This window comes from Eumetopias jubatus, unplaced genomic scaffold (assembly GCF_037043125.1).
Source record: "Eumetopias jubatus isolate StellerSeaLion01/CBP00866 unplaced genomic scaffold, mEumJub1_p1.0 scaffold_14, whole genome shotgun sequence".
Lineage (NCBI taxonomy): Eukaryota > Metazoa > Chordata > Mammalia > Carnivora > Otariidae > Eumetopias > Eumetopias jubatus.
In genome coordinates, this window is record NW_028274820.1 from 96,435,930 (window position 1) to 96,457,566 (window position 21,637).

The 21,637-nt window shown below is 51.5% G+C and overlaps 1 gene segment (V, D, J or C); it reads left to right on the plus strand.

The window, feature by feature from the left end:
- Positions 1-364: 364 nt before the first annotated feature.
- On the plus strand, positions 365-7,007 carry LOC114204316 (T cell receptor beta constant 1-like). The segment is given in 7 exon segments: positions 365-373; positions 1,200-1,382; positions 1,643-1,748; positions 5,296-5,685; positions 6,207-6,224; positions 6,375-6,481; positions 6,777-7,007. Coding segments are annotated over 7 exon segments (834 nt in total).
- The last annotated feature ends 14,630 nt before the right edge of the window (positions 7,008-21,637 follow it).

Consider the following 21,637-nt stretch of genomic DNA (forward strand, 5'->3'; position numbering starts at 1 on the left):
TAGAGGTTGCTTGTCCCCATGCCCCCCGCTATCACCTGGTCTATGGAATCCACCCTTCAACCCTCCCACCCCACCTCACTATAAGTGCCTGTCTGTGCAGGTGGGCACAGTGAGTCCCAGAGGGGAGACCTGGTGACATAGAATGTTCTGCCGTGGGGCCTCTGCCCTGCCCCCACCCCATGAGCACCATGACCTTCCCCAGCCCCTCCCCACTTTAAATGTACTCTGAGTTTGCTCCCAGCCCCAGTCAATCAAACCTCTGTCATCTGCACTTCCTGCCTCTGCCCAGTGGCTGGGGGAGGGGACCAAAGGGAAAGAAACATTTTGTATCCTGCTGTAACATTGTGGGAGCTGGGGGGCCACCATGATTCAGGTAGAGGGGGTGCTTTTACAAAAAGCCCTGCCTCAGAAAATATCTCCACCCAGCTCAGGAAACACAGCTCCTGGATGGGGAGTGGCTGGGAGGTGTCTCTGGAGCTGGTCCCTGGGTCCCAGACAGCTTTCCAGGAACGTGAAGGGCCAATGCATCAAAATGGGATCATCATGACCATTTTTGCAGTGATTAAAAAAAAGGGGGGGATCATCATCCAGCATTTTTCATAAAAACTTGCCCTTGACAAAAGTACTTACACATGCGTTTATTTATTAAGAACTCACAACAACACTGTGTAAAACATATTACCCCACTTTTCAGATGAAGGAAATAAGGCCAGAGAGGTTGCAGGTCCTGTAAGTAGTAAGAGACAGGGTCTAGCCTGGAACAACCCCCAACTCCAGCCCAAACCCCCATCACCAATCCCCGTTCATTTTCCACCTCCACTGTATTGTCCCCAAGCCAGGTTGATTCTCCTCGGCAAACTGGAGATGATCTCCCGTGGCATCGACATTACTATGTCCAGCTAGCCCTGGAGGGGGGATGAGAGAAGCCCAGGAAGGAGGAGAGTGCACCCCCAGCTTGTGTCAAGGGAAGCAGGAAGGAGGAGAAATTCTTGGCAGCCCCTGCCCACTGTGCTAATACGCGGAGCAGCACTTTGGGCCAGGGACCCGGCTCACCGTACTAGGTAAGAAAGCCGCTCCCGGTGGGAAGGAGGGTGGGTTGCCCAGCCTGGACCATCCCCAGGACCTTGGCCCTCAAGGAGTGGGTGCTGGCCCTTCCCTGGGCCCCTATCGGGAGGGCGGGTTTGTGCCTGGGTCCCCAGAGCTGTGCAAACACGGGACAGCTGTACTTTGGGGCCGGTTCCAAGCTGACGGTGCTGGGTAAGGAGGTTAGCTGGGGGCTGAGCGCTCTGCGAGGTGGGGTGGAGACAGGTGGGCAGCTGCCCGGCTTCTGGAGCTGTGCTAGAGGCGGGGCTCGGCGCCTGGGCCGGGACTCCCGGTTCTGGGTGCGGGGTGCGCGAGGGAGCGGGGCTGGCAGGAGAGGGCAGCGCCGGATTTTTGCGCTGGGGCTCCGGGCTGTGAGTACAGAAACTCAGTATTTCGGCAGGGGCACCCGGCTGACGGTGCTAGGTAAGCGCGGGGTGCCCGGGGACGCCGGGGAGCGCGGTGGGGCCAGGGGATGGCGGGCCTGTTTTTGTGCTGCCCCGGGGGGCTGTGAGCCAAAATACCCAGTACTTCGGCGCGGGGACCCGGCTGTCGGTGCTAGGTGAGCGCGGCGCGCGGCGCGGCCGGGTTCTTGGCTGGGGGCCCGGGGCCGTGCTTTACAGCCTCTGCCCTGACCTTCGGGGCCGGCAGCCGGCTGACCGTCGTGGGTGAGTGGCCGCGGGACCCGCCGCGAGCGCCGCGGGGTCGGGAGGGAAGGCGGCGGCCCCAGGGCTCTTCCCCGCCCGGTCCCTGGTGGGCTCCCCGCGCTGGGGCCCGGCTGCGAGCGGGAGCGGGAAGCGGCTGGGGCGATGCGGGGTTTGCGTGTGGGGCTGGGCCTCTGTGCTCCTATGAGCAGTACTTCGGCGCCGGCACCAGGCTCACGGTCATAGGTGAGATTTGGGCGTCTACCGCCGCGGCCCCGCCACAGTCCCTCGGAGGCGGGAGAAGGCGCGGGTGGGCCAGGGCTGGGGCGCGCGGCCGGCTGTCGGTCCGCGGGGTCAGCCCGGCGAGGGGGCAGGGACCGGGTCCTCGCCGGCCGGGCACGAGGGCGGAGGGCCAGGGGGCTGTGGGGCTCTTTTCCTGTTCCTGGGGTATTTAGGGGCAGGGTGAGTGGGGCGCGAGAGCACTGATGAGGACGCAGAGCCGCTGGGTTGGGGGACAGGACTGAGAAGGGCTGCGGGGAGGAGAGGAGGGGTGTGGCTGCTATAGAAAGCGGGCACCGAGCCCGAGGGGCAGGAACAAAAGCAAGGACAAGCATGGGACGGGCGGGCACCCAGCCGGGCGGGCTCCTGGGGGAGGTAGATGGAGGGGAGGCCGCTGAACAGAGGAGAAAAGGAATGAGAAACAGGAGAGGAATAGAGAGGCCAGATCAACGTGAGTCAGTGAAGAAAAGAGTCAAAACAAGCAGGGTTAGTTGATTTACTGTTTAGCATTTAAAATCATATTTAATACCCCTGCCTTGCTCTCCTAAGCCAGAGAGCCCCCTGAGGTGTGTCTACAGCACCCATTCCTGCCCGTGAGCTGGACTGGAACCCTCAGCCGCTGGGATGCATTCGCCCCTGCCCCCCGCCCCCCACGTCTCCCTCTGCCCCCCAGCCTGAAATCTCGGACCTCACACGAAGAATTCCGGCGTCAACAGCCCAGGTGGTGGAGGAGGTTCAGCTGTTGCAAACGTATATTAAAATGCAGATATTTTGTTTGTGAGGTGAGGGAAGTTTCCAGGAGAATCCTAAGCTCCTAGATGTGGAAAGGAACCTCAAACATCACCTGGTGAGGAGAATGTTGAGGCCAGAGAGGGGAAGAAACTCATGATACTGGTACATTAACCTGGATTATTTGATAACAACAAGCCCCGTTTGTCCTTAGACTGTCATTAAGCCCGAGCCAATGGGGCTCATCTAAACTCTGTCCAGGGCAAATGCCAGATTCCTCTGATCAGCAGGGGTGGGCCCAAGACCAGACTTTAGAGCCAGATAAACCTGGGCCCCAGTCACTGGCTCGCTGATGATCAGATGACCTTGGGCAAATGAATCTGTGTGAAGTTCGGTCCCCTCTGTGGTACAAGGTCATCAGCAATACCTACCACTTACCGTTGCTGCGAGGGTGACCAACAGGAGAGCCTACGCGTTGAGTATGCAGGGAAGGTGGATTGTTATTATTTGGCCCTTCTCTTCTCCACCCTTCCTCTTGCTGGTCAATGGGGCGTGAGGGGAAAGGGTGAGCCCAGTGCCCGAGGAGGGACAGGATTTGGCATGTGGATCATGGAGGGGAGGGCTGGGTAGGCGTGAGCGGTGGATCAGGAACAGGAAAGATAAACTTCACAGTGCTGCCTGAGGCCCATGCAACCCACAAACGGAGCATATATACAAACAGAAGCTCACTAGTACATACACTTACACCCACATAGGCAAGCTCACCCACACCCCACAGGGACTCACAAACATGGAAGGATAAACTGACCCTGCCCTCACACGGAGCTGTGTAGACGGGGGCTTCAGAGTGTCACGGCGTCCTGTTTGTCCTGCCTGTTGCGTCCATAAACATCGTGGGAAGCATCACACATGATTCAAAGGACATCGCTAATTTTGCAAGAAGGACTGAGTGGGGGCCCCAGGAGTACATTCAGTAGTGCCCCAGGAAAGCTGGTCCAATTTCAGAGCCAGGGTCTTTGAGACAAGAGTGACGACACCAGGCTGAGCAGAGAGATTGATGGAGCTGGGCCGTACAGATGTGAGGGTGTTACCACCTCTGGTAAAGACCTAGAGACATCGTCTGGGTTAGCAAGTAGGAGTTGCAGGGAGGGGAAGCTGGCAGGATGGGAAGCCCGACCAGCTCAAAATGAAAATGCCAGTCTCTTGTTAAAAATTATTTAGAATTTCAAGATGGTGACAACGGGCCTTAAGCCAAGGGTGGGGCCTTTGTAAGCACAGGGTCCTGTACACGGGTCCTACACTTATGAAGCTGGCCCCAAAAGTTAGGGCCCATCCGAGAAATGGGAAGTGTCAGAAGGACATTTTCTCCATCTTCCATTCTAAACTAGAATCTCATAAGGAGATTTTTCATTTTAACAGAATTGCCAAAAAATGAACAACAAAAAAATCCGTGGAAAGCAAAGAAGGATAAAATGAATGCACAGCAGACTCCGAAGAAGGGAGCCAGCAAGAGAGGGTGGTCTGCGCCCTCACCTCCGACTCTGCAGAGGAGAGGCTTTGCACAAAAACCGTATCAAAGCAGCTGCTAGCAAGAAGTTGCTCTGATGATCTCAGATGCTTATTTAGGAAGCTCACTGGTAGAAAAAAAGTATCACATTTGGAAGCAAAGGCGCAAAGAAAGTTGACAAATCCCTGAATTTGATCTAAGGAGAGATTGCTCTCTGCGCTGAGGAACTTCAGGGGGTACCTCAAAGCAGAGGAATGGCGAGGGAGGACCTCATAAACCACAAAGAAAGTCAGAAAACCGCACATTCTCATGAGCACACCAGAAAACAAAAGGGTACCCTTGCCTGAGTGAACAACAATATGCCATTTGTAGATTGTCATCTGAAGAGAATCCCCAGCCCTCAAATGACCCCCTTTGCCCAATTCCCCTTCACTCCTCAGCCTCTTCGATTTCGAAGCAATTCACCGGCTGAGGACAGAGGCCGTCTGAATGCTCATGTTACTTAACCTCCGTGGCCACTCCGGAAGGTCAGGGTCAGGATTTTCCCTTCACAAGCAGGAAAAATGATGCAGAGAAATGAAGACACTTGTCCCAAAGGCACACTGGTGGGCAAAGTCAGTTTTAAGATTTGGATCCTATTATTCTGATTCCAATCCTGTGCTCACTGCCCTTGAATAACTACTACGTTATATAGTGAAATGTAGACACGTAAGCCTTTTACTGATGGAAAAGAAGTCAAATAACATCAATGAGGGGACATTACTCAGAATGTCTACAGGGTGATTGCAAAGGACAGGCAGGGCAGACGAACAATTACAGAGGGATGGGGACAGTGCTGCCCAAACACACAGGACCTACTACTACATAATTCCGCTTAGGAGGACTCCATTTCCAGCTTTATCTCTGCCTCTCTCTTTCTTTATTTCTGTATCTGCCTCTGTCTCTGTCTCTGTCTCTGTCTCTGTCACACACACACACACACACACACACACACACACACCCCAAACCCAGACAGCTCTCAGACCAGCCCTGGTCCCAACCTCTCTTCCCTTGCAGAGAACCTGGAAAAGGTCAAACCTCCCACGGTCACAGTGTTTGAACCATCAGAAGCAGAGACCTCCCGCACCCAGAAGGCCACACTCGTGTGCCTGGCCACGGGCTTCTACCCCGACCACGTGGAGCTGAGCTGGTGGGTGAACGGGAAGGAGGTCCAGAATGGGGTCAGCACGGACCCGCAGCCCTACAAGGAGCGGCCCAACGAGAATGGCTCCAGCTACTGTCTGAGCAGCCGGCTGAGGGTGTCCTCTGCCTTCTGGCACAACCCTCGCAACCACTTTCGCTGCCAAGTCCAGTTCCACGGGCTCGGGGACGACGACAAGTGGGAAAACACCAGCCGGCCCAAACCCATCACCCAGAACATCAGTGACGAGACCTGGGGCAGAGCAGGTGAGCGGGGCCTGGGGGGCTGGGTGGGGAGTGAGTTAGAGCACAGAAAGGGGGGATCCAGGCAGAAGACCAGGCAGACACAGGACAGGGCGGGAAGACTAAAGCCCAGCGTGAGGGTGAACGGGCACCTCGGGGCTAATTCCTCCCCAGATCCTCAGCCCAGCAGAGCCTTGCAGCTGGGGTCCCCTCACTGTCCGAGCCTGTATGGCTCAGCACTGACGGGGGTGCCCCCAGCCCCTCTGTGCCACCACATTCCATGGGGTCCTGGGATGGTGCGGCTCCGCGGGCACAGCTCCAGAAAGACGGTCTAGGCGTCTGCGAGAAGCCTGGTCTGAGCCTGGGGGTCCGTGCTAACCAGGAGGCTGACTTAGTGTGTTTGTGTTTGTGTCTGGTCGGTTCTTAACTGAAGCACAGCTGACAAATAGTATTGCCTTAGCTTCACGTGTGCCTAACTTGGCAGCTTTCCGTCTGCTTTAGAAGACGGGGTCTCTCATCCATTCCCTCCGCCTTCTCTCTTTCAGACTGTGGCTTCACTTCAGGTAAGTGACCCTCTCCTCTGCTTGTTCTCCGTCTGCCATGGTTTTGTCCTGCAAGCCAAGCATGGAGAACCATGGACCCCGGGGTGGGGGGTGGAGAGGCCAGAGACACCTGCTCACAGGTCCCTGTGCGCTCTCCCTTCCCGCCCACAGTGTCCTATCAGCAGGGCATCCTGTCTGCCACCATCCTCTATGAGATCCTGCTGGGGAAGGCCACCCTGTATGCCGTGCTGGTCAGCGCCCTGGTGCTGATGGCCAAGGTAAGGAGGTGGGCAGGGTGGGGCAGGCAGGCTGGAGGGAGAGGGTAGAACATCATGCATGGAGCATGAGGGGATCTCAGAGCCTGACTTAGCCCTGATATATTCTATTTCTCAAGGAAAGCATAATGGGACTGCCAGACTGGTGAGAAAGTATGGGGATTGTTATAGGATGCTGCGTCAGAGGATGGGGAGAGTCGACCACCTATACCCAAAATCAGGCCCAGAGTCAGGCTCCCTGAGCCCCATCCTGCTATTCATGGCCCCTGGGACCTTGACAATGCCCTCTCTTCTGCAGGTCAAGAGAAAGGGTTCCTGAGACCAGCTCTGAAAATGCATCCTGAGTTGCTCATCATCCTCACCCTAGATTCGCCTTGACGTGCTTCCAGTCGGCGTTTCTAAAAGTTATTCTCTCTCCCCCTCTTATCTCTTTCCTGTTGGGATATCTGTCCCTTCTCTATGCTTTCCTGCAGACTGAGCTCCTCAACCCTGAAACTGAAATAGACTTAATAAAAGTGTCTTGCCAGGCCGTGTTGTCTCTTGGGGGTATCTATGAGGTTCTGTCCTTTGAAGATTTAAGGAAGGCCCCACGCCTACAGCATATGGAGGGACTGACCCTTCTTTCTAAGCAAGGCTGCTTGCTCCTGTTCATACTGATGGAGGATGGGCTCCGTGGTCCATACCCAGGCACTCTGGGCTCCTAGAGTGTAGGGTTGGTCCGAAGGGCAAGGAGTGGGGAGCACCTGCGTAAGGATGAGCAGAGGTGAGCCCTAACCCCACCTCAGCACGGGGCCCAGGGCAGGGCAACCTCTGTGTTGGAATGCTTGGTCATTTCTCAATTCCAGACTCAGGTTTCATTTATTATGCATTCAGGTTTTATCTGTGTCTGTTCTGAAGGCCTCCGTCTCATCTTGTTTTGAGATTTCAGCAGATCTAGCTCTATTCTGCATACCTAGGTTAGAATCCTAAAGAAGGCACAGAGTTGAAACTACCGTTAAGTGAAGCCCAGAGGTTTCACAGATGGGGGGCTTGCGGGGTCACGCCCTGGGGAAGGCATGGGGAAGGGGCTGAGGTGTCGCACCGGAGCCGCCCTTCCCTTGATGGGGTAGAGAGCAGGCCACCCCAAATGCAGCATGTCGAGCACATGCTGAGGCAGAGACAGTTATCTTACTGGGGTAGACTCTCCAAGCAAGTCACATTCACTGCAGTAGAACCCTGCACCGGGGGAGGGAAGGGATGCAATCAGGGCAAAGAAGACACAGACCCACAGACCGGTGAGAGAGACCAGAGATAGGCTCATTTAGGCAGGAAGTCAGGGGTGAGAAGGAAGTGTGACAGCCAAGAAAGGATGAGGGAGGTGGAGCCCCTTGTTGGCGGCCTGCTTTGTTCCCGACTTGGGGCTGGGCCCTGGCACCAGCGCTGTCCCCCTTCATCCCCACCATGGCCCTGGAAGCAGGTGTCCTCCCTCCTCTGTGGGGGGGGAAGCCACAGTTCATAGATCAAATGACTGGTAAGCGGTGACACCGTGGCACGTTGTCTGGAAGATGGAAATTGGGGAAGTTTGTTCCAAGTAGTGGCCAGAATGGTGTGCCTGTCCCCGAGGGACCGTGGAGTGGCCACCCCCAACTTCCCGTGCAGGACCCACAGGAACAGACCGAAGGGTGTGTTTGTTCCTTAGCAATGCAGGGACAAAGGACCACAAACTTGATGGTTTAAAGCTGAAGAAATTTATTCTCTCCCAGTTCCGGAGTCCAAAATCAAGGTGCAAGCAGGGCCGCACTCCCTTCAAAAGCTCCAGGGGAGAATCTTGTCTGCTTGGTGGTCCTTGGCTTGTGGCAGCATCCCTCCGACCGTATGCCTGTCTCCACATCACCTTCCTGCGTCCCTGTGCCTTGACTTCTCCCTTATTTTTTTCTTATCAAGATGGGAGTCATTGGATTTAGGCCACACCCCGAATTCAGAAGGATTTCATCCTGGGATCCTTGACACGTACATCTGCAAAGACCTTGTTTCCAAACTGGGTCACTTTTGTTCTGAGGTTCGGGGTGGGCATGAAGTCTAGGTGGACACTGTCCATCCCACTGCACTGAGTGTCCAGGACCTGGATGTGAGGGGCTCTCCAGACCCCGCTCCCACAGGCCAGGAAAGGAAACAGCCCAGGGCGGCGGTGGCCTGGGGAACCCATCACGTGCCTGTTAACTTCCCATCGGTCGTAGTTATTTCTAGATTTCTCAAACTGCAGCTCAGTTTTTTTCTTGTTTATTTATTTTTATAATGACTAAAAAGCCCCCCAAAGGGGACAGAGTTTAGGCCCTACACCAGCACCTGCAAGGGCTGTGCCTCGCATGCTTTAGACACATGTGCTGCCTCCTCACAAGGGTGGGATGGGAGAGGAGCAGCTGAAGGGACAAGTAAGCTCCCCAGAGAGAAGAGGGCATTGTGTGGACCAGAGGGGGTGGCCTGGGACAGGGCATTGGAGGACAGGTATTTGTGGGTGCAGAGCAGTGAGAGGGCTGAGCAGGAGCAGGATGGAGATGGAGGGGGAGGTGGGGAGAAGATAACCCCACACAGGCGGGAAACAGGGTCTGCAGGCTTGGTGATCCTCATCTGGGGCATGCTGAGCAGGGGAATTAGCAGCTGGGAGGATGTGGGGGGGAGATGCCCCGGGGGGACACCTGGGGTTTGCCAATGTGAGGGACGTGAATCTTGAAGAATGAAGGAATGTCCTCAGGAGGATGAATGACCCCCACCCTCCCACTCCTGGAGACATAACAGAGCTGGAGAAAGTTACAAACATCATCTAGTCCACACTGCACACCCTGTTTGACCCAAGGGGAGCCTCCTTCCCTTTATCCTTACAGCTGTTTCCTTCTCTCCCTCAGACAGCACCCCCCACCTCCCCAATATCCAACTCAGAGCACTGGGAAGTTAACCTCTTCTGCCTCTGCCCCTCTCTCCGGAATCCAAGTAGGTCCTTCTGGACTGATTCTAGGCATCCCATGCATCCTTCCCCCAGGTGAAACTGAGCAACAACAGGTTAGAGGCAAGGTGATCCTATCATGTAGTGCCCGAATAGGGACACTACTGAGGGTGAGAGATGGGATTCTGGGACAAAAGAAGTGAATTAGCAGGTGCCCGGGTGGCTCAGCAGGTTGAGCAGGTCATGATCCCGGGGTCCTGGGATCGAGCCCTATGTCGGGCTCCCTGCTTAGCAGGGAGTCTGTTTCTCCCTTTGTCCCTCCCCCTCGCAGATGTACACTCTCTATCTCTCTCTCAAATATATATAAATAAAATCTTAAAAAGAAAAAATGAAGTGAACCAGGATTGTCCTGGCAAACTAGGACACACGGCCATTCCAATTAAAGGGGGCCCCGAAGAGTTTCTGGGTCCAGAGAATGGGAAGCACTGAAGCAATTCCTCATGGGCCTGGACCTGTCTGCCTATTCTAGTCTCAAGGCTCATCTAAACTTCGTCCCATTGAAGACACCTGTGGGCAGAAGGTAGCCCCGGGGCAAACCCCACAAGTGAGACCAGTACAGGGCAAAGTGTGCTTATTGATTGAAGAGACTCAGAAGCCAGGCACGATGCCTGGGGTCCCCAAGTTTTCACCATTCCCCGGGGCACAGCTGGACTCACCTTAGGAAGCACTCCAGGAGAGGAATCTCAAGCCTGTGACCTTTAGAGATTTACTTAGAAATTAGGTGGGAGAGGGGAGCATCCAACTGGTCAGGGCATCAGGAGAACATCTTGGTAGGGGGTGAGGTTCCTGTGGGGAAGGGCTGCTCAAGCCACCGTCACTTGCCCAGAAAAATTTTCCTATCAGCACTAGTATCTGAAAGACTCCGCATGCCTTCCTCCTGTGGGGCTTATGGCCAGGCTACACACAGGCTGGGCAGTGGGGATGGGGGCAGAAGGGGCTGGGACCATCCAAGAGACAAAGACTTTTTCTCTCGTAAGTAAGTGATTAGGGAAGAAGGAGGGAGAGAAGAGAGAAAAAGGGATTTCAGAACAAGAGAGGGTGGAAAACGAGCAATGGATCCTGATAGATCTTAATATCTCCATTTCCTGCCCTGAGGTATTCCCTATTTTTCCTCTTCCACAGGGACCCAGGGAAGGGGAGGCTGACTGATCTCAGCCCCTCACAGTCAGTGTGACACACAGCGCTAAATGTCCTGTGCAGAAGGAAACTCATGAGGTCACTACTTAGGGATGGATGTGGGAACAGATGATTGGCACTTGAAACCAAAAACATGCTTAAGCCTACGTGTATTTTCTTTTTTTTTTACATGTATTTTCATGTAGGGGTGCTAGGAGACCCTAATGGGGATCAGGAATGGCTAAAACCCCCATGTCAATTCTTAGAACCACTACTGACCTATGGGTGAATTGCTCTTCTGCTCACCCATTGACCTCTTGTCAAACTTTCATGACCAAGTTCACTTTTACTCTGTCCATGAAATTACCCTGTGCCCACATAAGAAGACTTCTAGTATGGAAGGCCACCAAGCCTGGGCAACAATTTTAATTACAGTTCATTCCCATTGTTTGTAGCAGACTCCTGTAGTTACCAGAATGGTGATTTCCGGGCCTTGATACCCCATAATCTGAGACGTTATCGACCCCATCTGGGCCCCAAACACAAAGAATTTCCTGCCTCCATCCAGGGCTGGATATGTTCCCCTCCCGCCTTGGAGACTTTCTGTTCTCGAGCTATGTTTATGGATCCGAGGTCCCTGGGTTCCTTAACATACCATTCCTCTCTGCCTTCCCTTAGCATTTACTGTGACAGCACTTGGCCGTACCCTGAATCATCTCTCTCCAACAGAGGACCTAGTCTCTGCTCACCACACACTCACAGGCCCGACTACATGGGGACTCTCCTCCATCTCTGTCCACTGTCCTTATTTTTGCTGTACTTGGAGTCCTAATAGGGTTCCCTCCGTGGGGAGGATGGGGTCCCAGTGATAAATGAGTGGATCTGTACGTCAACAAGAGCTCACAGCCATGACTGTCTCCCCAGGAGCGTCCTCAACCAGCTCTAAGTATCTCAGCCTGTCCTCTGTGAGTCTGAGGGGTGGTCTTCACAGGAGACTGCCCTCCAGGGCTTCCTGCAGGCCTACTGCTTCCTGATCAAATGCACTGACGGAAGGAAGTGCTTTTTTTAAAATAGCGACCTGAGGGTGGTCCTGGGCATGACCCTTCCTGCCCAAGGGATAGGTCACTCCAGCCATTACAGCTGGGTCCTTTGCACCCTCATTCCCACGGTGAGACTTCGTCTTGACTGGGTCTGGGAATTACACACGCTCTCACTGGTAAGGGTTCTTGTATCCTCTCAGGTAATGCTTGACCTGTCCTGGGAACAGGGAGCTCTCCATCTGCCTGAGTAGCCGTTTCATCACCGGATGGCTCTTGTGAAGAATTCTGTCCTGTTTCCGTATCCATCAATCTCATTGTGACACCTGTCACACCCCTCACTGACCATCACGATAATCCCAGGAGAGCACTTCCTGTGACAGCTAGCAAGCCCACCCCAGCCAAGTCTACACATCTCTGAAGAGACACAATAAACACAACCCTTAAAAGCTGGAGTTTGCAGTAGAGAAAAAGCCTGCAATGGAGAGAGGAGAACATTATGACAACAAAGAATATGCACTTCTAAGCCAGAGAGACCTTGGTTGAAGCCTCAGATCTGCACTTACCAGCTTTATGACCACCTCTGAGACTCACCTTTCCTTCCTATAAAATGGGCTGAATCACAACCCTGATTTCATAAGGTGGTTTCATCTTATTAATGCACACAACATGCAAAGCTGTTCTCACAGCCTCCATAAATATTAGCTACTATTATAAAAATTATTATTAGCCTAAAGTTTATTTTCTGGCTAAACATTTCCAGTTCTCTCCCAATGTTTTCCTCATATGGCCCAGTTTTGAGCACTCCCAACTCTCCACAGCCCAGCCACCCTCTTCTGAAAACATTTATGTTTGTTTTCAGCCTTCTACTTTTCTAAAAGTGTGCTGTTCAGAACAGAACACAGGGCAAGGTGGGTTCGCTATTGTCTACACTGGGTCTGTTGGGGCAATTTTTTTTCTTTTTAAAGATTTTATCTATTTATGACAGAGAGAGACACAGCGAAGAGAGGGAACACAAGCAGGGGGAGTGGGAGAGGGAGAAGCAGGCCTCCTGCTGAGCAGGGAGCCCGATGCGGCGCTCGATCCCAGGACCCCGGGATCACGACCTGAGCTGAAGGCAGACGCTTAACGACTGAGCCACCCTGGCGCCCCTGTTAGGGCAATTTTCAACATCCTGTACCCACTCACAGAACTCACTTTTGACTCAGACCTTGGGTCTTTTTCACAGGTTCTGCTATGAGTCATACACTACCCTTCCGGCGTGCAGACAGTTGCTTTTCTCTTTTTGGGGGGTTGGGGAGAGATGAGGGGAGACAGGGAGTACTTGTTTAATCTTATCACAATTCTTTAGCTGATCTCTTCAACCTGTTTAGTTTCTGAGGAGTCTAATTCTGCAGATCATTGTATTGACCCCTCCATTCCTTTGTCACTTGGGTCTGAGGGTTGCACCTTATGTATTCCCCCATAAGCAGCTCATAAAATTCACAGCAAGATCACAGCTCAATATGGAGCCCACATTCCTCTAAGCTTTGCCTGAGATCCAGGAGCTGCTCAAACACAGAGAATTAGCTTCTGGTCCTCCTCTGTCCACAGCTGCATGGCCCTAGACAACTCCTTTTGCTTCTTGGGCTTCTATCACCTCGTTTGTGAAGGGAGGAGATTGTGTAAAGTGATGTCTAAAGAATCTTCAACCTCTGCTCTTTAGATTCAGTGATTCAAAGTCTGCAGGCCCCAAATCACCATGAGGAAGAGAACTCGGGGAACCTAAGTTTTTCCCAGACACACATCATTCACACAGTGACACAGCCTCGGGGGCTGTCTCTGGGGGGGAGGGGGCTGGTGCCGACCCTGGAACCCCACAGTTAAGGCACCTGGAGCCCTGACACCTGTTCCTGGCCCTCCTCTAGGAAGGAGGCTGGGCTGGGCCGTGAATGAGGAGAGGAAAATAGTGTTTCAAGGAGAGTGGCCTTGAATCAAAGGCAGGAAGTAAAAAGATGCAGGTTGGGGTCTTTTAGGAGACAACCGGGGGGACGTTTGGGGATGTCTAAGTGCAGGGCTGGCTGCTGAGCTCTTTATCTCTGAGCAACATCACAACAGCCACCCACCTGCCCCTAGCTCATCTCAGGGGTCACAACAGGATGTGGTCTGACATTTAGCAGGTCCTGCATCTGGAGGCCTTTGAAAGTCCTCCCCCCTCCAGCACCCCTTCTGAGCATCATGAGAACCACAGTCACCACATCCTGCCCCAAGCCCTTCCCTGCGGCTCTTTCTACTGAGCCTCCGGCGAGCACTGTGGCAGTGGAAAGAGAACTACAGAGGGAGAGGAAAGGCCCTCTAGAGGGGGATCTAGGCACCTCAGCTCCCCGTGCAGACCACCCCACCAACACGTCTGCACCTGCTGGAGGTGACCCCGAGATCAGAGGCTGCAGCTGGTGCCGTGGAGATAGTGAAGAAGGAAAACAGGTGCAAACCGCTCTGGCCCACTTGGGGTCCCTCCTGGCCTCACATCGCTCCGGCAACTCCCTCCTCCCACCTGTTCCCTAAATGCGCACCCCCACCTCCCCACCTTCCCCCATTGCGCCCTCCTGCAGCCTTCCATTCATCTAATGAGAGGTGCTAATGAGTCACAGGAAAGGCAGCCCCAAATAATCAACAGACTGAGCATGGACAGTCCCTGGGTATCTGAACTGGTGTCTGTGTGCTGGACTCCCTGGGCTTCTCTAAAGCCTCATCCCCTACTGCTGAGGTGGGTGAGGTCTATGTGATGGATATTTTCTGTCCCAGCTGGCTAAGAGGAGGAGGAAGAACATAATGCAGACAGAACAGAAAACCAGAGAGAATCCCCTGAAGGAGGGAGTGGGAAATGACAGGCTATGTCACAGGCCAAGCGTGCTTGGGCTACACCATACTCAACGCAAAGCACATAATCCTGGACAAAAATATGAAGCAGCCCAATTTCAGCAACACCAGCTCTCCAACCCTGGACCTTTCCCATCTTCCTCAGCTGTTGAGAGCTCCTGGCTCACTCCCTATAAATCCCATGAGTGCCTGAGATCCAGGCAAAACAACCTGAGTTTCCTTGGCCCCCGGCACGTGGCTCTGGATCTTCCACATGCCAGTGGCCTAGGAATGACATGCATGGGAATTGTGATCCTGCCATGCCTCCAAAGTCAGCCAAGAATGGAGTCCTGGAAGCTCTCCTAGAAAGGAGGCAGCCTCATCTGCACCAGGCAGGATTGATATTGATGAATTCCTTGCAGGAGAAAGTATATCTGAGCATCATCTGCCATCCTGAGCTGATTTCCTTTGTCCCCTGAAATTAAGGTAATGGTAGATTCCTGAGTCCTTAGACACAGGGAAACCTTTAGGGCCGAGGACTCATATTCATGAATAGGGCAGATAACATGGAGGATGTCAACTTGTTTTGATGAACTTGGATGGCTTTCAAGCCTCTCCTTGACCAGCTTCCCCTTACCTATTAATGTCCTCCTGTCTCTCTGTCACTGTGCAATGATCAGGGTTGTTCACTCACTGCTTTTCTAGAACTTGCGATATTCATTGGGAACTCCACATTTCTATTCAAACAGATTCTCTGGCTGAGAATGTCATTTTGCTTATCTAAATGCTAGCTTCCTAAAAAGCTAACCGTCACTAAAACTTCTCCTTTGTGACGTTTTCCAGAACTTTTGAATATCTTACAGGAATGAAAACCTGTCTTACCTCTCCCACCACTTGACTAGTAGTGATTACCTGGAACAGCTCTCTGTGAAGGATTCTGAGACTGCATCAAACCCCACCAGAAACCACCAGCATCTGAATTGGTACCACACAGGGTACAAGTCTCACCGGCTTGCCATCTGAGTATATTCAGCATTTTTTAAAATATTTACTACCTGGCCTAAAATTTAATTTTTTTTAAATAAGTCTTTCTTTTGGGTAAGTTGGGATCAAAATATCTTGTAAGCTAAAAGAGGAAAATAATATCTGTTTACAATTGGACCCTGTAATGGGGCATTAAAACACCAGCTCATTTAATACACTGAATCCAGTGAGCAAAGTTTGACAAGTGAGGAAAGAGAGATGAGATAATTAGCCCAAGGTTAAAACCAACTGGTAAATTTAGACTCAAAAAGCAAGGTGCCTTAAAAATACAGAGACAGAAAAGATCAGGCAATGAGGAGAGAAGTCAGTAGGTGAAGCACGGGACACCTGGGCCAGTAGAACTGTTTGCAGAACACTGATGTCTTTGTCAAAAACCACAGACAGGTACAGCATAAGAAGTAACAAACATGCCACACAGTGTCAGATGTTAATATCGGGAAGCTGGGGGAGCAGAGGCACAAATACGAGAATGTGCTCGATTATCCATCCGCTCAATGCTGATGTGACTCTAGGCCTGTTCTAAATACTGAGGTCCATTAACTGAAGGTAATCTGGCAGCACTGTTTCAGGGAGAGATCCAACTCTGCTAATGTTCAATAATCAGCTAGCAAACAAACATTAGCTTGAAACGTTGTTTACTTTTTAAGTGTGAACCAAACTTGAGTTGCAAATATACTGCTTGCCTTAGTAAATTAATATTTTCACACATGGGGGAGAAAAAAGCCAACCAAGTGCCTTGATTAAGCCATGCTGCGACTATGCCCAGCACCATCTTGAGTGCAACTTTTTCTTTCTGATCCCTGTGATGGCTCAGAGCACCCCCCCATTCTGAAGGTGCAGTAGGAGTCTTTGGGCATTTGTAAACACTATCTTGGTCACCGTCTATCTGTGTCTCAGATTTTCCTCCGCAGATCGAAAGGTACTGAAAAATAAACAAATGTCTGAACTGTCCTAGATGAAGTGATGCCAGGAACAGAGTATTTTAAGATTTTAAGATTCTTGTGCCCCCTCGTGGAGCACAAAGGATATTAGAAAAGAAAAGCTTGTTAAGAATAAGGAGGATGAGGGAGGGATGAGGGACTAATGGATGAGGAAGGAAGCTCGGTTGCCAAGGGAACTGTAGCATCTCTTCCCAGCCACCCCCAGAAGCCTTTTCCTCTCCTTCATTCTCATCCAAGTAATTTCTCTTTTTTAGGGTTTTACCATTATACACGTGTGCCCTCATCTTGTTCCCTCTTTTGTATGTCTTTGGTCACCATCTGCTTCTCTGCTCCCTTTTGCTACAAGGGAAGGGATGAGACACAGTAGAGTATGAATTAAAAAGTCTAAAATCCAAAACAATAATCACAGTCCCTAAGTGTGGTTTCTGATACTAACAAGTGCACAACTCCAGCCCGCAAGAGAACAGCCTACTGAACATACTGCCCCTTCCCTAGCACAAAGCCTCATCCAAGTTTCCCCAAGACATCTACTCTCTGCAGAAAGATTAACAGAAGGAGACTCTCCAGGTGATGAAAATTAGCCACTGAAGTCACCTAAGTTGGCATCCTCCTACGTGCCCACCTGTCTGCCACCACACCACATCCTGCTACTGGTGTTTCCCCCCTCTCTCACTCCCCAGTGTGCACAGACAGGCATTCAGGCGAAGAGAGTGTGGGGCAAGGTCAGCTCAGTTTGAGGGCTGGAGTATAACAGCCCAGGACAACGCATCCGTGCCCTGGGGACTTGACTCCGTGTGTGCAATCCACAGGTAGGTCCTACACACAAATATCTTTTTGTTCTCCCTGAGAACTTAGTGAAGTTCCTTTGGAGAATCTGGCCTGATTCCGTGGTTCTCACAGTGGCTGACAATCAAACACCCAAGTAATCCTCCACCCAGCCCCAGAGGGAGGGCTCCGGGAGAGGGTGGGGTTTTTGCACAGACGTTTACCCCACCCAGCTCAGTGTGAGACTCCAGGCGCAGAGGTAGAAGCCAGAGTCACTGAGGAGGAGCTTCTCAGAACGCAGGATGAACTGGCCGTCCTGGGACCTCAAGGCTGTGAAGTTCTGCGGTGTCTCACGAACTGTCTGGTCAATGCTTAAGGAGGAGAAGAGCAACTGTGGGGTCCCTCCCAGGGACTGCCAGTACCAATATAGATAAGGGTTTGATGTCCCCTTCACGGTGCATTCCAGGGAGAGCTGACTGCCCACAAGCTGCACCCTGACAGGTGGCCATTGGTGGATGGTCTGAGCTCTGACACCTGAGGGAAGTGCAAAAAGCCATTTAGAGTGAAGAACCCCAATGGAGCTTGCTTTCCTTCCTGACCCAGGGGTGGCTCAAGTCCATCCATGGCTCAGGCATATGGGATCAATCCATTGGAGGGAGTAGACTGGAAGGGCTAAGGGTGCAGAAGAGCACTGGGCAAGGGGAGACCGAGAGAGCAAACTCCTTCCCAGAGGATAGAGAAAACCGAGATTCAGCATACCAGTCACTAGGGATTCAAGTCCCATATTCATTCCAGAAAATGGAAGGCCTGTACTAAGAGTCAATCCAACACCCGAGACTCTGGATTCGAAGGGTTGGCATGCGGGTGAGGACTTGAGGGGAGGTTTGCCAGAGAGAACAGCACCCACCTAAGACAGTGCCCAGGAGAAGGGCAAGGAGACAGCAGGGCATAGTTCAAGCCAGCCTCAGCTCGGCTAGTATGGTTGACACCTCATCTGTGCCAGAGCTGTGGCTGCAGGGCTCCTCCCTCTTGCAAATGGGCTGCCACAGAGCAGAGTGATCATTTCCCCTCAAGCTGGGGAGGAAATGAGGCTGGTCCTTTCTTAAGTGTGTGATGAATCACCGCATCCTCCCTGGGAACCAGCTTTATCCAGCACCTTATCTTTACTGAAATCCTGCTGAAGTCCTAGTATGTAAATATATTGAATGACTCATTATTTACCTGTAAACAAGAGATGACTCTCTGGCTCCCCCAGGAGACCACTGAGAGTCATCGTAACCGAAGGAGAAAGTGTGACACCAGCAGGATGATGAAAAGGGATTTCAGTATCTGAAGCTAGAAACGAGCTATAGGACATGTCACCTGGGTAGCTGGAAAGGAGATAAAAGCGGATCAGAGCTCAAGAGATTTAGGTCTTCAGGGTATTCAAAGTAAAAAAGGCTCAGCTCTGAGGGAAGGAAGCCATTCTGACAGCCAACCAAGGGATCTGCATCCTCTTCATCCCTGGCCCACAGGATCTGAGACCTGGACAGGCAGAGTCAAGTAGTGAACTGATCAAAGTTGGACTCTGTATTCCCTCTGCCTCTAATGACCTCCCTAGATCTCATTTATGCTCCAAATGCAACATGAGGTAGAGGAAACATCACGGGGACTTGGAATCAAACAGACCTGGGTTCAAATCAGAGCTCTACTCCTTGCTGGTTTAGGAAGCCCTGATCTTTCATTTTCTCATCCATAAGATTAAGAGAAGGATTAGAATACCTCCAAATGGTTGAAAGATGCATGTTGCCTGATGCAGGCAACTCTTACAAGTGTTGGCTGGGTTTTGGACTCAAGGGAAAGCCTGTGCCTGCAGCAGGCTGGGAGATTTACAGTGGGATAGGATGGAGGGTGGGGGCTGAGGGAATGACACACGAGAAGCATTGCCAAGCCATCGATTCATAATAGCTGAGGACGAGAATTGGCTAGGCAGCTGGTAGAACCTCATTCTGTTGAAAGGAGACATAAGACCCCAAGATGCCTGGAGGACAGCCAGCGTGTCCCAGCCACCCTCCTCTTCCCTCTTCCTTTGCCATGCCCTGTCATTTGAAGATTCATTTTCAAGACAATTATCCTCTTTGGGTTGGCTGTGATGGAGTGCCTTAAGGTGAGCACCTGGGAAAGGAAGCAGTAGAAGTGACCTAACAGGGAGAAGGAGCCTGAGATAAATCAAGCATCTGTGACCCATCACCATTTCATCAGGGTCTAGTGATGTAATACCTTTGTTATTATTGCCAATGCCGCAGTCACACAATTCAAAGTTAGCGTTGGGGTTCTAGCTTCTAACAGAGTGTCAGCTGCAACACTGTATTTGTGGTAGAGTACTGGTTTTTTTAATCTTCCCACATTTAATGAATTCTTTTATAATATTTAAATAATGGTAAATCAAGTGGTAAGTGTAGCATGCATTCTGTGAACATTTAGAACATATGAAAAATTGCTATCGCCAACTAGTTGTTCACTCTCAGTTTTTAGAAGTTCGTTGAGAGGACTCAATATAATATGTATACATGTCAGGATCGGAGGGAGTGAGCCCAAGATGGACACATGCCCACAGGCACACACGCAGCCTCTTTTCTCCTTTTGTTTACCTTTCTGTCCTTCTTGTCGGCCCCTGGAATTTTTATTGAGCGAGTGAAGGGAGGGAGGCGGAGGGTGGCCCCAGATACAGGGCGAAGGGAGTGTTCTTGCTCTTGATGAGACCACGTCATCCCTCCATTTGGCTGGCGGGCTTTCACACCAGCTAAGGCTGTGTGGGTCCTGCACAGCCCATGGGAGCTGACGTAACTCGTCCCCTGCATTGGCTCAGTGTCATCACCACGCATGGAGAGCAACATGGTCTTCCTTCCGAGAGATGGCACAACAGACTGGAGGGCGAAGAGACATGTCAGCCAGATCAGGGGAGCCAGCTGGCTCCTGACTCTGATGATTGTCACAACTCAGTAGCTTGGAGCAACTTCCATATGGCTCATGCCTTAGAAAAATAGCTCCTCACTCTCTGTCTCCATCTGTAATATCGCTTATTCATTCAATTCATTCAAGTCATTCATATATTGAAATGTGGATGAGAATATGATTCCTCTACTCTGTTACATCTGAGAGAGGAACCAGCCATATCTCTGGCCCAGATGAGGGGGTGTTAGCCAGACAAGCTGAACTGAAGGCTGGCCTGAACTATGCTCTGCTGTCTCCTTGCCCTTCTGGGCACTTTCTTAGGTGGGTGCCCGCCTCTCTGGCAAGTCTCCCCTCAAATCCTTTTGTTACCATGTTGGGTTTCTCTCTCCTCACTAGATTCGTAATGAATCACTACTGACAGGATAAAGCTTTATACGTGAAGAGAATGACAATAAATTTAACTCTTCTCTTTTTAATTTTAAAACTGAAATCTATCCCTAAATGATGAATTTGGAAGACACTTGCAGGGTCTATCTGTTCCTCTTTGAAAGAGCTAAAAATTACTTTGGCTATGGGAAAGGGAGGAGAGTCAGCCAAGGAGGGGTGCCTGCATTTCCCTGATCTCTCTCTTTCTCTGTGTCCTGGCCTCTACACCCTGATTAGGAAACGAAATGAGAGACAGGTGTAGAATCAGAAGTTCAGAGGTTCTTGCAGAGGAGAGTTATGCTAATTTCCAGGGTGAGGAGAGCCAGGTCCTGGGTCCGTACATGTCACTCATACCAGAACGGTAAGTAGAAACAGCTTGTGGTAAGCAGAGTAATGCCCCTGCCAAGTCGTCAACATCCCCAATTCCCAGAACCTGTGAGTCCCTTGGGCTACATAGCAAAGGGGAATTAGGGTTGAAGATGGAATTAAGGTTTCTAATCAGCTTTGTTTAAAATAGGGACACTATCTTGGATTACCCAGGTGTGCTCAGTGTAAGCCCAAGAATCCTTAACTACGGAAGGGGAAAACAGAAGAGAGAAAGATGTGGTGCCAGAAACAGAGTCAGAGAGATGCTGTGTTTCTGGCTTTGAAGGCAGAAGGGGGTCATGAGCCAAGGAGTGCAGATGACCTCTAGAAGCCACAGAAGGCAGGGAAATGATTCTCTCCTAGAACCTCCAGAAGGGAACACAGCTGAGCTGTGACATAAATGACGTTAGCTTAGCAAAACCTGTGTCAAACTTCTGAACCATAGAACTATAAGACAGTACATGTGTGTTGTTTTAAGCCATAAAGTTTGTAGTAATTCATATAGCAGCAACGGAGAACAAATACATGGCTCGACAATGCATCTTGACAGAGACCTGAAATAGTCTCTCAGGAACCCCAAGGCACTCAGGATAGATTAGGAATAGCCATGCTGTCATTCATGTGAAAACATCAAGCCTGAAGAGACCTCCTGGTTGAAATATGAGAGACGTAGAGCATCCTGCGTGGATCAATAGGGACTGAAGGACAGACA